The sequence below is a fragment of the Prunus dulcis genome, chromosome 4, assembly GCF_902201215.1.
Source record: "Prunus dulcis chromosome 4, ALMONDv2, whole genome shotgun sequence".
Lineage (NCBI taxonomy): Eukaryota > Viridiplantae > Streptophyta > Magnoliopsida > Rosales > Rosaceae > Prunus > Prunus dulcis.
In genome coordinates this window covers 1,490,504-1,507,749 of record NC_047653.1, presented here as the reverse complement: position 1 = coordinate 1,507,749, position 17,246 = coordinate 1,490,504, and the positions used below count along the sequence as shown (strand labels likewise).

The 17,246-nt window shown below is 39.0% G+C and overlaps 2 protein-coding genes across 3 annotated transcripts; both read right to left on the bottom strand.

Moving 5' to 3' along the window:
* Positions 1-1,362: 1,362 nt before the first annotated feature.
* LOC117624340 lies at positions 1,363-10,111 on the bottom strand. The gene is given in 6 exon segments (XM_034355518.1): positions 1,363-5,563; positions 5,791-5,918; positions 6,362-6,469; positions 7,875-8,230; positions 8,330-9,433; positions 10,018-10,111. Coding segments are annotated over 6 exon segments (5,355 nt in total). The 5' UTR covers positions 10,081-10,111; the 3' UTR covers positions 1,363-1,967.
* Positions 10,112-11,021: 910 nt separating this feature from the next.
* Positions 11,022-15,330, bottom strand: LOC117624519. Of its 2 annotated transcripts, none has more exons than XM_034355814.1 (6): positions 14,926-15,330; positions 13,678-14,686; positions 13,387-13,571; positions 12,415-12,451; positions 12,151-12,218; positions 11,022-12,031 (listed from the first exon to the last, which is right to left on the bottom strand). In XM_034355814.1, exons 1-6 carry the CDS (start codon positions 15,021-15,023, stop codon positions 11,560-11,562), a joined length of 1,869 nt encoding a protein of 622 aa, XP_034211705.1. In that variant the 5' UTR covers positions 15,024-15,330; the 3' UTR covers positions 11,022-11,559. The 2 variants fall into 2 exon arrangements, with proteins under 2 accessions (XP_034211705.1, XP_034211706.1); XM_034355815.1 differs by having other exon boundaries at positions 14,930-15,330.
* Between the last annotated feature and the right edge of the window lie 1,916 nt (positions 15,331-17,246).

The window sequence follows — 17,246 nt, the reverse complement described above, 5'->3', positions numbered from 1 at the left end:
TTATTGAATTTAATTTTAATTATTAATGAATTTTGAGTGTGTTTTTAAATTACATTTCATATGAGATTTTTTTATATTCTAATTTAAGCCTCTATTTCACCCTAAGCTAAAATAAATTTGACAAGTCTAAAGCTTGTTTTGGGACACGAATTCCTATTTTCTAGTACTTCCACTTTTAGAAGTGTTTTTATTCTTTCCTCATTTTATTTATGTGTGGTCTCCTTTTTTTGTTTTGTGATATATTTGAACAAGAAATTAAGGATCATTAATTTCAACTTGAATTAGTGGGTAGCGGTCATTCTTCATTGCCAAAAAAAGTAGTCAATTTTCAGGACGTTCATGAGTGCAAATCTGTCGTTGCCACGAAGTTCATTAAAAAAAAGGAAAAGAAGGTGCGAAGAAAGTAACAAAATACCATAATGTAATTTGTCTTACCAACCTGCAAATTTGTCGTTGCCACGAAGTTCATTAAAAAAAAGAGATATTTAGTGATATACCCATTTCTAGCACTAATATTCTAAATAAACTCTACACAATTGAATTCCTATAAACAAATCCAAAAAAAACCCAAAAAATGATAGCTAGCCTTATAGAATTTAATATTGATTATTAAATTACTTTGATGCCCTATTGAGTGCTTTGGGTATTTTTATGAGATTTTGGGGTTGGGCTTGTTTTAAGAAATTGATGGCAGTTTTGTAATTTATAAGAAGTTAAAAGCTTTTTTTTTATGTTGTAAATGGGTTTTGGGTGTGTTTCTAAAGTCCATTTTATATAGGGTATTTTTATAATTTGGGTCCCCATATTGGGTATAATAGTGAATCTCCCTAAAAAAAAAAGGAAAAGAAAGTGCGGAGAAAGTAACAAAATACCATAATGTAATTTGTCGTACCAACCTGCAAATTTGTCGTTGCCACAAAGTTCATTAAAAAAAAAAAAAAAGAAGGTGCGAAGAAAGTAACAAAATACCATAATGTAATTTGTCCTACCAACCCAAAATTTGGCACTATGCTGATGAGAAGGACGACGCATCAAAGGATTGATATGTCCCAAATTCAGTGTAGGAGACACACGATGATATCGTTTTGTATGAAGCGGGAGGGCATCGTAGGACTTTCTCAACCAAAACGAGTGTTGCGTCGTCTTTCTTTCTATCATTGAACGGAGGAATCTCAGATTTCTCAACAACCAAATTCTCAAATTCCACATTTCTGGTATTGTTCGGAGAGAATTATGTAAGTGCTGATTAGACATTGATTAAGAACCTGCTTGCATAATAGAATACAATTACGCAATCTTGACTCTGAAATTTTTTCCCACAACTTGATCGCATAAATGAAACATTGAGTGCTCTTAACCCTGTAGCTACAAGCTCCCTACTTTATATTGCATTTTTTTTTGTTACAAATACGTGTATATTTTTCGCCACATACATGGTATATATCAAGAGTTACAGATTCAGGTTTAACTCATCCTATTTATTTACCCATGATGGTAAATTGGCAATTTCCACAACTAAAATCGAGATTTTCTTCTATCTATAGCAGCAACTGTTACTCTCCCTTGCATAACCTTCTGGTCCCATATGGAGTCAATAAACTGAAAGGAGAAAGGAGGTTGATGCTAACAAATGTAACGATGCCACTGAATCAGTTGAAGCTGCTGCTGATACATGCATCTCGTGCTATTACAACTTCCACAGATAATACACAAGGAAAAAGAGAAAAAATTTAAGCAACAAGCAAAAAACACATCTCCAAGTGTGCAGGCAGAAAATGCCCCTTTACATTATGATGATACATTTTCGTTATTACCATTCAATGAGTAAAACCATTCTTGCATAAATCCTCAATCATCCTGTTTCCTGGCTAATTTTGCATACCAACAACATTTACTGAGCTATCGAGCTTCATAGCTTGTAACGAATAATGGACCTTCCCAACTTACCAAGGTGACGTCTTTACTTTTCACTTCGAAGGCGAGGAATTCAGCTTCTTTTCGAGCAACTTGGCCTTCCGAAGAGCATCCAAGGCCTCAGCTTGTTTTCCTGCACGTTTCAAATTTACCGCCTTTACCTTCTCTGCCTTGATCTGTTCTTCCAGCTGACTTCTATCTTGGGTTGGGTTATTGCTCTTACCAGCATTAACTTTGGAAGGCTCTGGTCTTCCAGGGCCTTGAGATAAAATGCTAGTATCATCAATTCCAATTGCTTTCAAGGCAGACAGTAGTTGAGGATCAAGAAGACCCTCAACAGAGACATCATCAAGTGGCTCTACTTTGTCAACAGTTGTGGAATCCTGAGCAGGCAACTCCAACTGATTTTCCAGTGCCTTGGCCAATTCAAACTCAGCTTCCGCTTCTTCCATCCGACCCTCCCTCCGCAGCTTCATAGCCTGACGTTTGTGACCAAGAGACTCCTGTTGCAACTTGAAGCGATCACGACTGGACAATGGTTTTGGGTCCAAGGATGGTGAACCATGATCCTTTTGGCCAGCAATGGTAGTAGTTTTGGACTGAGGACTATCACTTGAAACCAAAACAACATCACTTGAAGTAGTTTTGGACTGAGGACTATCATCCTCAAGATGCTTCTCCAACAATTTTGCCTGCCGAAGTTCCTCTCGAGCTTCTGTCAGTTTTCCTTCTCTCTTTAAAGCTAATGCCTTCCTCTTAAAAGCCAGGATTTCTTGCCGAATGGCACTTTGGTTGCTCTGGGAAGCAGGTTCCTGAACTGAATTTGCTTCATCAGCATCTCTCTTCTTATTGATCAGAACTGTATCTTCCGCTTTATGAATTTTAGCATTATCTTGGCTAGCCGGATCTTCATTTGAAAATGCCAGGGCTCCCAACTGGATGGGAGGGCTGGCAGCAAAGGAACCAACAGAGTCAAATTTTAGGCTATCATCTTGTTTTTCCACGGGTCTTTGTGAACTTCTCCAGTCATCCCCTGTCAACAAATCAACGAAGTTCCCAGATTGGACAGGTGGGGACATCTGACTAAAGCCTCCGGCAATTCTCTGGTTGTCTGGAGAACGTGTTTTACCTGAAGCACCCAATTCCACTGGCAATGGTTGGTTTTCTTTAGCAAACTGTGAGGTTGGGAGAACGGAAACATTAGGATTCCTTATAGGAGGATTAGCTGCATGACTTCTTACACTTCCCGAACCCACTGACAACTTAACTACTTCGTCAATTGGACCCACTGCTGTCTGGGTAGACCTTCTCACTTCCATATCATTCTTCAAATTCCCCTCCTTTTCAGTGTTAATTAGTAATCCAAAACTCTCGAGATTCTCTTCCTTTGGATCATCATGCAGACGCACATCCTTTGGGGCATCCAATTCTTCAATTTGAATCTCTAGCACCTTAGCCATCCTCAGTACTTCCTCAGCTTCTTCGGTTTCTCCCTTACGTCTAAAGGCAAGAGCCTTTCTTTTTAAATCCAAAAGTTCCCTTTGGATTTCACCCTTACTTCTTGGTGCAGAAACAGCAACTTTGGAAGAAGAGGTTCCCTCTGAGAGAAATGCTGGGTTCTGCATATTAATCTCTGTTACATTACCTCCATCACCTTCCTCTTCAGCACTATTAAGAGTAGGTTCAGTGATATTTTCCTTGTGCCTACCAAAGTCTGATTGAACTTCTTTCTTGGGTGCTTCCATCTCCACCATCTGGTCCTCTAATGCTTTTGCCTTTTTCAGCAGTTCTTCTGCCTCCTCAGTCTCTCCCTGGCGCCTCAGAGAAAGAGCTTTCCTTTTGACGCCTAAGAGTTCCCTCTGAATTGCAGCTTTACTTCTCCTTGATCCTCCAGCCAGTACATTAGCCGGGGCTTGAGTTACAGAGGATTCACCAACCTTGGTGGAAAGATTATCAATTTGCTTAGAAGGCCGGGATAATGAGTTTGCAACTTCATTATCATCTTCATCCCAACCCAAATTCTTTAAGATAGAAAGATATGTTGGATCATGCATATCTTGATCTGTTACATTGTCTCCTTCCTCGTCTGCAACTGGCAGATTGGGATGCTCATGTGACAAATCTGGGACCTTACTGCCATTAGTCCCAGGCATTGCCTTTAGCATAGAACCATTTTCAATATCTTCAAGCTGACGCTCAAGAATACTGCCTTTCTTCAGTTCTTCTTCAGCCTCATCTAATCGTCCTTCCCTTCTCAAAGCCAGGGCTTTCTTTTTCAAGCCCAGAAGCTCTTTCTGAATCATTAATTTACTCTTCCTTGCAGGTTTGGAGTTCACGTCTATTGTATTGACATTTCCATCACCCACCATAAATGACTTTGATGATTTATCAGCAGTTTGGTTATGAATTGTTGTGCGATCATTTGCAACATTGCCCTCTGGAGAGTCAAGGCTTTCGAGGTCCCTTTCAAGTAGTTTTGCCTTCTTTAGCTGTGCCATTGCCTCTGTAACATTACCTGCCCGCTTCTGATTTAGAGCCTCTCGTTTTAAGGATTGAATTTCACTTAATAGTACTTCCCTGTCAACAGCAGCTATATGGGTAGCAGGGGTTTCAGGATTCTTAGAATCTTGAGACCATCCTAAAGATTGTAAAGCAGCAGTTATTTCCGGGTCTTCCATATCCTCGTCTGTCACTTCAAAATTACTATCCAAAATATGATCATGAGCAGCACTAATAAGATTATCAAAATTAAGGTTATTCTCCTGCTCATATTGAATTGAAAATTCTTGTTGTTTGTCATCATCCATACTGCGAATTAATGCAGATAGCTCATCATCAGAATCTTCAGCCTCGGCCAAGAATTCCTGTTCTTCGAGTTCCTTCTCTAAAACTTTTGCTCTCTTTAGTTCCTCCTTGGCTTCTGCAAGTTTCCCCTCACGCTTCAGCATGAGAGCCTTCTTTTTATGTGCAACAACCTGGGTCTTGTCAATGGCACTATTACCCTTATTTTGATTGGTCTTTTGTGAGATTTCTCCAAGAAGAGAAGAAAGTTCGCCCTCCAAACTCAGACTTGCTTGCTTTTTCTCTTCATCACGAAGATCCATATCGGACCATCCTAGTTCTTTAAGCTCATTGGAAAGGTCATCTTTTGATTTACCCACTGGAGGAGTGACCTTATTTCTTCTTCCAGATTCTGAAGGCCCATCTTTAGTTTGGCTCTCAGCCACATTGCCAGAGAGTAAAACCTTTTTACGCTCTTTCCTCAAATGTATTTCCAATGCGTCAGCCTGCCTCTCAAGCTCCTTCCCTCTCTTAAACGCTCTTAATGCTTCTGCAGACTTCCCTTCTCCTTTCAGAATTTTATACTTCTTCTTCTCATCCAAAGCTTGCTGACGCAACTCCTCAGGAGAAGCAGATCCATCACCACTCTGTAAATCATTGGGCTCATCAACAGAAAGACTTCTATGTATTTCTCCCACCCCATTGTGGCTGGAATCTTCTTGACTATTTGAACATGATGCACTGCTACTGGCCCTCTGCATATTAGCAACCACATTACTGTTAGACTCTTGTCCTGATTCCTTCCTATCATTACCGAGAATTTGGTTCAGAACTTCATCCTCAGGCTTTGATGTCAACTTCAAACTGCCTGCACCGAAAGTTAGAGGTTTGATACAGAAGGTACCATCAAAGGGTAGAGTAATTCAATCTTTTTCTGTCTGCCATTAAAATGATGCAAGTGCAAAAAAATCTATCTATACCATAATTCAGCAAAAAAACATGTGGCACAAAACTAGCACAACTTCTTACAGAACAGACAAATGTTCAATACAACAACAAATGAACTAACAACCTTAGAAGAAATCGAGATGGTACCTCTCCCAGCTCTAGTCTTGTGCCCATGTCTCTCAATGCGTGCTGCTTCTTCTAGCTTTTTACAAGGCTCGCAAATACGTACAGGTGAATCACCTTGCCCACGTAAAAACATTCTTTGCTGGGTGCAGCTGTTGCAAAACAATCCCCCACACCTTCGGCAATGATGCTGAAATTCCACATTGCATATAATCAAGAATCATAAAAAGACCCAGAGACTAGAGAAAATATCACATTCAATCCTAGAATAACCTTCAAATAAGCTTAAGTTGGATAACAAGTCCTTTATATAATTAGAACCCATTTCTTTGCACAACACAAACTATTAATCCCCAATAAATTCTTAAACTAAATAATCATGGGCCTGTACAGAATAAACAATCTATATGCTTTCCACAACGTTCAAAATGGAAACCCACGAATCGTAGTATTGGAATTACGGTTGAGTTCACATATAAAATTTAAAAAGTAGAAATTTTGAGGCATAGGTAATGAATAAACAAAAGAACTTGTCAAGAACTCATAGATGGGTCATTGGATCGGAGATGGAGGGAAGGAGAAAAAAAAAAAGAACCTTGCGATTGATGAAGGTGAACTGAGAAGTACATCCCTGACAGTGTGAGGCGTCGACCACCCAAGTATTCCCTCTCAGTGATGGCTTTGCCGGCAACCCGATCTTCTCCAACATCTTTTTGCTTTGCTCCACCCAATCAATCAAATCAAATCAAATCTACGCCAAAAGCTTTATTTAAATAAATAAAGAATAAAACGAATTTCTCTTATTTGCAGCTTTATTTTTCCCCTTCGGATCTTATGCTTTCGTACTTCAAAAAATTCATAATTCGATGGGTTTGATGTATCCAGAAGAAAGAAAGGAAAGCCGGAATGGGAAAGAAAGTTGTGACTTTTATCTATGTGATTGATGACGACGACGAATAAATCATTTTGGGTTTGGGTTAGAAGACGCATCAAAACACAGTCGTTTGACAGTTTGATGCCCATGGTAGATTTTGTTTGATCCTTCATTTGGGCTGTCCTGTAATTCTGAGGAACCAAAGCCCAACATGTTGTGAGTGGCTCATGTCATTATGCCAAGCATGAGTTGTGGTATTCCAATGGAAGTAAAACTGAGTGATTTCAAATGTTTTTTTGAAGAGAGAGTTTAAAAATTAAAATAAAGATTTCAAAGGACAATTAATGCTCACTGCTTCCAACTAGTGGGAAGACTAGAATAGTAACACGATAATCAAAAATGTTTTTGTTTCTCGCTATGTTAAGTTAGTGGTCATTTCAAAAATGTTGGTCTCCTTGGAGTTCATGCAGTAAAACGACATCAATCTCTTTCTTGGCTGCAATGCCAGCATTTATGGCCTCACACACCCCCATCATTTCATTTTCATTTTTACCATCCACACACGCAGTTGACTGGGTAGAACATTATTAATCATTGAACCAAAGTTACCCAGTAAACTAGTTGTGGCTTTTCCAGGAACAAATAGGTAGAGTTGATACAAAATGCTTTGGTTTCTTCAAACCTCAACTAGCTGTCCTGTCTGCACAATAACATTTCAAATGGTGTATTGATGTTGGTTTATTAATGAGCCCCGCAATGTGCGTGCCCTTTGCCGCATTGCTCGCTGTCTCAGTCGGCTGTTCTCTGTGAATCTGCGAGGAGACTCGAAAACCACTTCAAATATTCTTTAGAAACATCCGAACTACTTCTCTATGTTGGCCATGACACAGATGCCCATTTGTCTGGATATGTTCAAACTTCCATTACAGTTTGAATCTTGGGATGTTTGATGGGTTCATTGTTTAAACTTTGAACTTATGTTATGGATCAAATTTTGACAGCCTTGTTTAGTATGTCAGAAAATATAAAGTAGAGTTCATCACTGAGAGAAGAAGAAGAATTTACATTAATTTTCTTTGAATTAAAAAAAAAAAACTTTCTGCCAGATAGTAAATCTATACATGGCAAGTTTCCAACTTTGAATTATGGAAAGAGTTTAGGCAAGTATTGAATACTACCCCTAAAGGACAATCTTGATTTCGTTATAGCTGCCATCTCCATTGTCCCACAAGTGTTTCCCAATTCCAATGTCTTCCAATGCATGGTTTGCAAATCTGCTCTTAGCTTCTCTGCCTCTGTTGGGAGATCAAGCTTCTTAGTATAGATCGGGATGATATGCTCAGTGTCCTGTTTCTCATGCTTAATTTCATTCTCTGTGTGAATAAGCAGAGAGTCTAAAGTCTTGAGATTGTAGGCTTTGTGGAGTAAACTTCTCAGTTTGGATTGCTCTGTAGTAAAAGCTTCAACTGCTCTTCTTGGAGGAAACTTTATATTTTGAGTGAGATGTTTCAAAGAATGTGCTGATAGTTTATCATAGTTCAGTGCACAACAGATGCTCATCTTCTCTTCTTCGAATAAATCAGCGTGACGCTGTAGAGCACTTAGTCAGTACTAGCATTACTGAAATAAAATTTTAAAAAACACAGATTATACGTTATTCTTTGCCATGTTAAAACCAAAGTAGCATACCTTAAAATATACACCAATTGCTTGGTAAAGTCTGTCATGAGATTCTCGTGCAGAATCTGGCAGTGACATCGCCAATGCTGCAAACTTTGAAGGATTCAAATAGGTATCTGGTGCCACTTCTGCAAGGTATGAATCCATCAACTTGGAGACCTTTTTTAAGCGGCTCTGAGATAAATGGCATCCCTTTTCAAGGAGAAATGATTTCACAAATCTTAAAACCAAACTCACATCATATACGTACTTCTTCCCGCGTGGAGATGGAACAAGTACATAATCAATCGTTGCTTGATCTAGCTGTGAGCCTATCATATTCTCTAACTTGTTTTTGTATAGTTTGCTTATTTTCAGGCTCAAAGCCAGTTGGTATATCTTGAATAAGCGTTTGCAAGAAAGGGAGCTTCTATCAAGCAAATAAAGCAGACTAATAACAACCTCTGTAATTTTGCGCTTCTCACCTGGTGTGGTGGCACCCATAGACTTTGATTGATGATAATGGAATAGAAACTTGAAAATTGTAGAATGATAAAGCTCCTGGAACATCATCCTTCTTATCACCTTCTCAATTAAATTGATACTCAAGAACATAAGGTCTTCGACCCACCATGTTGTTTGAAAGCAATTGGTTTTCATACTATGAGTGCTCCTTGCACTTGAAAACTGGAAACTCAAATGTTCTGATGAAGACGCATATGTGCTTCTAACAAATGGGCAAAAAAGCTTGGCTATGAGGCAGTCCAGGACTTTCTCCAATATTGATGAACAATTTGAGGCAGGAAGTAAATCTTGGCATTGCTTTAGAGATACTACAAGGTTAGGCCATGTCCAAAAGCTGATCCCTTCAAGAGATTTCTCTGTTTGGGATAGTATGTTGAGTCTTCCAGAGCCATCACCATCCATCTCCATGAAATGCGCGATGCAGTATAGTAAGACTATGTTGGAAGGGGTTATCTCAGTTGTGCCATTATTGTAACAAAACCTTGTCATGAGCTCAAAACCCTCTGCACCTCCAGGAAAGTCATGGAATATCACTTTTAGGCTCCTCGATGTACCCTTCAGTTTACCAAATAATTTGCTAAATCTACCGGAGAAAGACGCCAACGTTTTCTGCAAATATACATGAGTTCATAGACAAATATTTAGGCGGAAAACAAGAAAGGCATGCATGGTAACATGTTGTCATTAATGAACAAGATAAGAAAACTTTGTGAATTGCTACAGAACCAACAAAAAGCATTAATTAATTTGATTGAGAAACCTTGTCAGATATCCCAGTAAGTAAGTAACGAAGTGAGGGAATATAGAGGAACATTTTGCAAGAGGTCACTGTTGACATTAAATTGTGCGGTGGTCCTATTTACTCTACAATTCAATGAAGGAAAGGATTATTAGACATATCAGTTTTGGGAAATATATACAAAATCATGAGGCCTGCATGACCGCCTTGGTAGATGGAGTGGATAAAGATCAATAGAAAGAAGGTAGCACAAGCCTGAATGCATGACCCATATGAATACTGAAGCAGACAAAACAATAAATAGGTGGAGAAAATTTAAGAACATCTTGTTGCAGAGAAAAGGAAAAAAGGAACATATTAAAGCTCAAGTTTCTTCAGTGGGAAAACAGTCAAAACCCTTAACAGATATGAATTATTACCAGAGTAAATAATCAGAGCACCATTTATTAATTACCTTGTCCACCATGAAAACCTCTTCGCCATTGACATCGACTTGAAGATCACAGCAAACTTGCATTGTCAGAAACACAAGAAAAATGAAAATCTCGAGTCAAAGCATAACATACAGGCAACCTCTAAAGTTTGAGTCTGGAAAAGATGGAACTTTTTAAGATTGACCCAAAAAGGAGAAAAAAGAGTTGAACAATGATACCAAGGAGAGAATAAGAAAAAGTTGAAAGTGCTGGCTTTGAAACTGGTGTTTCTCAGTACATGACATGAATAAGCATAGAGAGAGAGAGAGAGAGAGAGAGAGAGAGAGAGAGAGGCAAATGTCTGTTACTGGTGAAGAGACAATGGAAGGAATAAGAGGCAGACCAAAAACCTTCCAAGAAAATGAATATTTTATGAACCTGTTGTTAGGGTAGCACACCATAAGTAAGTGAAACAGTAAAAGTTTATTATAAAACCAAAATCTGAATGAATATTTTATTCTCCGTTACTCATGCAGCAAATTTCCTCATTCTCTCCCCGTCTCCATGTTTTATTTTTCTCTAGCAGGCAAGGAGTTAAGCTGCCACCAGTTTTCTCAGTGCTTGACTATGGGAGTCTCCTTTTAGTGGATGCTGGATCCCACCAAAAGAATTCAGAAAGTTGGATTGGGATGCAACCTAGGTCAAATAAGATGTTCTGAATGATTGTTTGATCCTGAAACAGGTCTGCAACAGATGATGATCTTTAGATATAATTACAATTTTAACTCACACTGGAATTACCTCTTCCCTGGAAATTAAAGCACATCATGCAAGGCTAAACCCACAAATTTTTTATACCATGCCATATTGTCCTTTTTCATAGCCACTTTGCAAAAGATTTTCTTAATATTTTGTTCTGTATACCTACCTCTTGTGTGTGTGTATTTGTTTCAATGGATTATGGAAAAACGTTGGAAACATTTAAATATATCATTTTTGTAAACAAACATTAAGAAAATACAAATTTTCTGATCCTTACGCTGCGTTGAAAGTTTGAAACCACAATCAGAATTACAATCAAGAAAAAGAAATGTTCTACAAAGTTATTTTCTGAAATCTATCAAATAGAAATAGCTATAAATATAAAATATAAAAAACCACTTGTCCGCACCTTTAAGGGAAAAGGGAGGGAAGAATATAATAAAAGAACACTCCTCAAATCAAGAATCTATATTAAATTCTTGCTACACTGGCAACATAACACTTCTTCCACTTAAAGGTGAGGAAAATACAGTTTTCAATGGTTCCAAGGGACCCATGAAAAATAAAAGGAATAGAACACAATAAGATGAGGGTCGTAGGGGGTAGACACCACTCGGGCTAGAAGATTGCAATCAATTTTGTATGGCAGTAATTATCCTGAAGAAACTGGAAAAATCTGGTGGAGGCAGGCACTCACAAGTGAATGCGCTTTGTCAGCCTTCTTGGATCCAGCTACTTGAAATGAACAAGATCACCAGCAAAACTATGAATCTCTATAGCACCAAGTGGTGCCCAAACCGCGGCAAGAAACACTCAGACATTTAGTAACCATTTATCTGAGGCCTTGGGGTCGGGCCCATCAGCCGTGAAAAAGGCATTTGCGCACGCCCAGGAATGCCCCTTTGACCAGAAAATCGATCAGCTAATTTTGGATCTGAGACTGATCTGGAAAATGCTTGGGCAAGCTCAAGAGCTGAAGCCGCTTTCCCGTGGTGCACACCAACAGCACCGGGAGAATATAGTTTTGGCTGTTCAGGCTTCCGCCAGGTCTCTGGTGATGGTGGCCTCTCTGACTGTTGCTGCTGTCTCTCAGGCTCTCTATTGTTCCTCTTACCATCATTACGCCAGTTCCTCTTCTGCACATCAACTCTCTCAACATCTACCCGATTATCCCTCCTATCAAATTTCTTTCCAGTCCTCTGATCAAAAGGATGATTCTCAGGTTTCTCATTGTGGCGAGTAGGATTTGCATGCACAGGAACCCTATCAGGCTTGGGAACTTGATGTTCAACCCTTCAAACAACAACAATGATTTATTGTAAGCAAAAAACCCAAATTTCCATAAAACATAACCTTAAAAAAAAAAAACTTTATAAAAAAGGAAAGCTTTGAGATGGAAAATAAGCCAATACTTGTCAGAATGCTGAACCATGTCAATGTTGGTAATCACAACATCGTCAACCCCTCGCTCCTTTAGAACCTGAGTATACAAACAGAAAAGGCTTCAGGAAGCGGACATGAAGCACCACCAGTAGTAAAAAAGAATAAGGTAACAATAGGGATATGAAAGAAAATCCACAATTTTTAAGAGACTGGGAAACGACAATATAAACAAGATAAATTAAGTCTCAATGACTAAAAGTAACTGAAATGTCAAACTTAGATTAAAAACTCACCAGTTCTCGTGGGCGAGCACCACCAAACAATGAAATCCTGCATAAGGCATAGATATGATCAGATGTTAATTGCGAGTACCAATGTAGAGGTCCAATATTTACAACAATGAAGAACGGACTCTTTTCCAAAGGCTACCAAGATTTCAGAACGGGAGAATTGTGCTCTCCCATGCTACAAATTCAATGTAACGCATATAGCTTGAGTGGTACGAGATGAGGTGGGGTGAGGGATAGATCTTAGGTTCAAATATTCATGTAAGCAAAACAAGAAAAAATTGCTAGAGTCTGAGAACAATCATAGCAGCGCATAGTTTCATGTGGAAGTCAGGAAATAAAATATATATCAGAAAAGGATTAACTTCATTTGATAATCATGTGGTACAAAACTGGAGGTAACAATTCATGATTTTCCGTTTATAACAATATACACACACAACACCGTAAAACTATTATTAATCTTATCTCTGGAAATTGCACACAAATGCATAACCCATGGGATTGATTCAACGGACCAGAGATCTGTAAACAACAATCATTCAGCCTCAAATCACACCAATGGCTATTAAAGATTACATTAAACAAATTTGGTAAAGGGGGAGGGAGGGAGAGGAGAACATGAATTATTTAACAAAGAAACTTAATAATGCACTATTTCACAGCTTATATATTGCAAGTCCATCACGAGACTCAAAAAAGATTTAAAGGAATCAAAGCCATACAGTGTGATACACCATATTAAACGTTCCCCTGCCCGCCTTCCCCACCTCCCCCAAAAAAAAGATCAATATCCCCTCTATTTCCCTGAGCCGATAAATGTTCAGATTGGGAAAAGATATCTCATGTTTCACTCACCTTTACGCCATTGAATTCATCCTCTTAATTTATTTATTTATTTTTGTTCAAAAAACAGCAGAGATTAAAAAAGGAAACCACAATCAAAAGCATGGATGGAAATCAAAAACATATTCAGACCTGTCTCTTTTGGCATTTCCTTCCAATTGTTCAAGAGGCTGAGACCGGGGCTTAAGATTCAATTTTGGACGCTCCACCGCCTGCTTCCCACTATCAGAGCCTGCTGAACCAGGTTTTGGAGAATTCATATTTCCATACACTTCATTGACAATTTCGACATGAGACTCAATCACCCTTTGGTACTCCTATATTCAACCAAACAATGAGAATTTAGTGCATTCAGTGCAAGGTACCCTTAGATTTGAGAGACAAAACTCCCTATAACACACACTTTGATAACCTTGTCAATACCTGTGTATGATCGACAACTGGAGCTTCCAAACCATCCACTGGCTTTGTTCTTGGAAGCAACTTCAACTTAGGTCGCTCTATAGGTTCTGGAGAAGCTGAAGCCTGCAATTCAGCCTGACCAAATTTTCCATCAGTCTGAGCAGGTTGAACCCTGTTGCTATAAGCAGTTGCGTTCCCCGCCTGTACCTCTGAATTAATCAGGGCCCCAGAACTCCTATAATCAGGTAGCTCCTTCATGACACCCTGAATGCCATCATCAACTTGTAGACCCCTTTCAACATGCCTCGCCAATGTCACATCATGACGTTCTCTCTCAACCATCACATCCGTCCTCTTGTAAGTATCATTACCATAACCCTTGGAATGTAAGCCACTCTCTGATTCGGGAGATATAACAACATCAATATTTGTCTGGTATGGGATTGAAGGCTTTGACTGCCATCTACCCGAAGACACCTTATCCAGGGCACTGGCATTAGCAAGCTTTTGAACAGCACTTTGTCCAGACCAAGCAGATTGCACCGGCTCAGTAACACCCGCCATCTCCTTCCTCATTGCCCAAGCATTTGGATGAGCCCCGCTAACGCCGCGCCCACCATTGGCACTTAAAGTCTGAGAATTAACCCCTGCATGGGCTGCCTCGCTAACCCTTTCCGAGTAAGAACTCGCCGCCCCCCTGGGGGATTGTGGTGCTGGAGCCCACCCCTGCGCGCCAGATAAGCCCCCTGAAGACACAAACACCGGTTTGGGCTCGGCATGGGTAGGCAGAACCCGAATGCTATCATCGCTGATGGTCCGGCGTGGTGTGGAGACACCATCAAGGGGCTTGCGCTCATCCTCATCAAAGTTCCGGCCAATGTGCACGGAGTGAGTGAGAAACGGAGTCTTATCATCGAAATGCCTCGTGGCCGGAGACGTATGGGGCCGAGACCGGTGATCGGGCCGCCCCATAGGGTTTCCCCAAGAGGTGGGTCGGTCGTAAGTCGAACGATCCGTAGGCCTAACAACTCTGCGAAAAAGAAAATTCCAAAATTGGCTTGAAAATTAACTAGGGTTTTTGGATCCATTTCTTTGGGATAAGCGTAAACAAATCAAATAAAAACGCTAGATCTAAAAGCAGAGAATTACAGATGAATCAAAATCAATAGGGTTTTTCTTTTCATCGTTTTCTAGAGCAAAAAAAATATTCAGAAAAATAAGAACGATAGGATGGAAGAAAGAACATGAAAAGGGGTAAACGGGACTTACACACCAGGAGCAGAAGGGAGAGGGAGATCAGAGGGAATAGAACCGCCATGAAAGTCCTTAAGGGTCATAGTATTCCCACTCACTTTCTTCTTCGACATTCTCCCCCTCCTCTCTCTCTTTCTCTCTCTCTCTCAAACACTTGACAGATCTTCCTGAGCTCCGCTTTGATTTGTTGTTGAAGACGATGGTACTTTTGATTGGAGATTTGGACAGAAGAAGACAGAGATATAGAGAGAGAGATTGTGGAGAAGAAGCAGAGGGAAAGCTCCCGAACCTTAAAGATCGCCTCTGCTTCTCTCTCAAAACTATTTTGCTTATTGGGACTTCACCACTTGCGTTCTTTTCCGTCCGTACTGTTCGTCAGACTTTCTATTAGATGTGCCTCTCTCACCTTCACTCTGAGCCGTCCGATCATTAACCGACCTATGTGATGTATTTATAAGATATTCCCTCCATTTTTTCCATTTTTTTTTTTTTTAAATAATGTTATTAAGCATTACATAAATGGTTCTTCTTTCTTGTTTCTCCTCCTTTTGATCCTTTGCTAAATTGCCTTTTGCATGGGTAAGGTCTTGTAGCTCAACTGTGTAAGAGTAAATATTCATGCACCCGTTTGGTAGTCGCATGTTTGAATTCTGCTCCTACAATATTGCTCGTATTAAAAAGAAATAACATTTACGTAGTCTCAAAAAGAAATTAACACATATATAGTACATTAGTCTTTAACATTGTCAAAAATAAGATAAACCAGGAAGAAGAAAAAAACAATATCTTACATCTATCACATTTAATGTGTCTATTGTTGATCAAAATAGCTAAGAAAATAGGCAAATGAATTGGAAATAGCCAATTCTCATGATCATTTAGGTTTACATGAGCTAGATTGTCTTTTTTGTAACCAAGACAGGTGAGAAGTTGTCGATTTAAAGTTCAATTCAATTTCAATTGGGCTTTATTTTCTCTTGTTGGGGTAAAGATTAAAATTTCAACAAAAATAAAACCAGAAAGGCCCGAGTCCTAATATAGAGAGACAAACTGCGACTAGGACTAGGAGGACCAGAGGTTGGCCCAAAGTGGAATGAAATGAGTAGAAGTAGAGGTTCCACTTGAAGCATCGCATGTAACATAGGATAAGGGTTGATGAAGGAAGGAGCGTCGCCTCTCTTTTCTTTTGTTCAGCCTGTTAATCAGTTGATTAATTAATATACATATTATATTAAATGTCCTTAATTATCTCCATCACCATTCATCATGCTCATCAATCACCATTCATCGTGCCTTGTTTAGTTCTTTGACTTTTATTTCATTGTTTAGTCATCCTTTTGTATAACTTAAAAGGTTGTACACCCTATGAAATTCACTGAACTATAAGACAATGTTCCTTTTATAACATGGATATATTTTTGCTCATCATTTTAACAAGGCTTAACCTAGTTGTGGTTGGGAACTCGTGGACTAGAAACCTCACATTAATATTTCACGTGGAAAGGTTCAATGTTCTGACCATTCTTGTTTGAATTGTCGGGCTTTAATTAGTTATTTCTGTTGGAATTTTAAAAAGGTTTAAAATTTTAACCGTTTTAATTAATTTAATTATTTTGGCTGTTTTATTTATTTATTTATTGTGGGGGTTATAAATATTTAATTTTCAAGTTTTATTTCTATATTTAATGCCTTAATTTTCTAGTTTAATGTGGTGAATGTTACATGTTATTGGATGCCTATAAAATGCCACTCCTCCTTTATATTTGAACAACCACAATACACCATCAGAATATCACATACCACAATCACCACCAATATCTGATTCTCTCATCTTCTACTTTTTATACTTTCTCTACTTATATTATTATTCTGGGCAATGGTTCTGTGACTTGGATACCTATATTCGTCTATGAACGTGCTCGTAGCGGATCTTGAGTTTGTGTACAAGAGGTCGTATCTTGGAGTCTTGTAGACCGTCAGTACCTGCACATAGGAAGGCTACAAAGGTTTTAAGATAGCATCTTTGACGTGCTTCACCGTACCAAGCTCACCTTTTTACTTATAATTTATTTTGCACAAGGTATTCATTAACTTGCAGAAAATCAGCTCTGAGGGTAAAAAGAGTAAGGCTTCCAAGTACCACTTTGCTCAAATGAGGGAAAAAAAATGCTCTCAATCCAATATAGTTGCAAAGTTCAAGGTCAAGGTTCAAGGTCTCACTCTCTGGCGTGAAAAAGATATGCACAAATCATAAGACATGTTTTGATAAGAAAAGAGCAAATTACTCCATATTCCATTGCTATACCAACCCAAAGAATACGACCTCTCGAAGATAT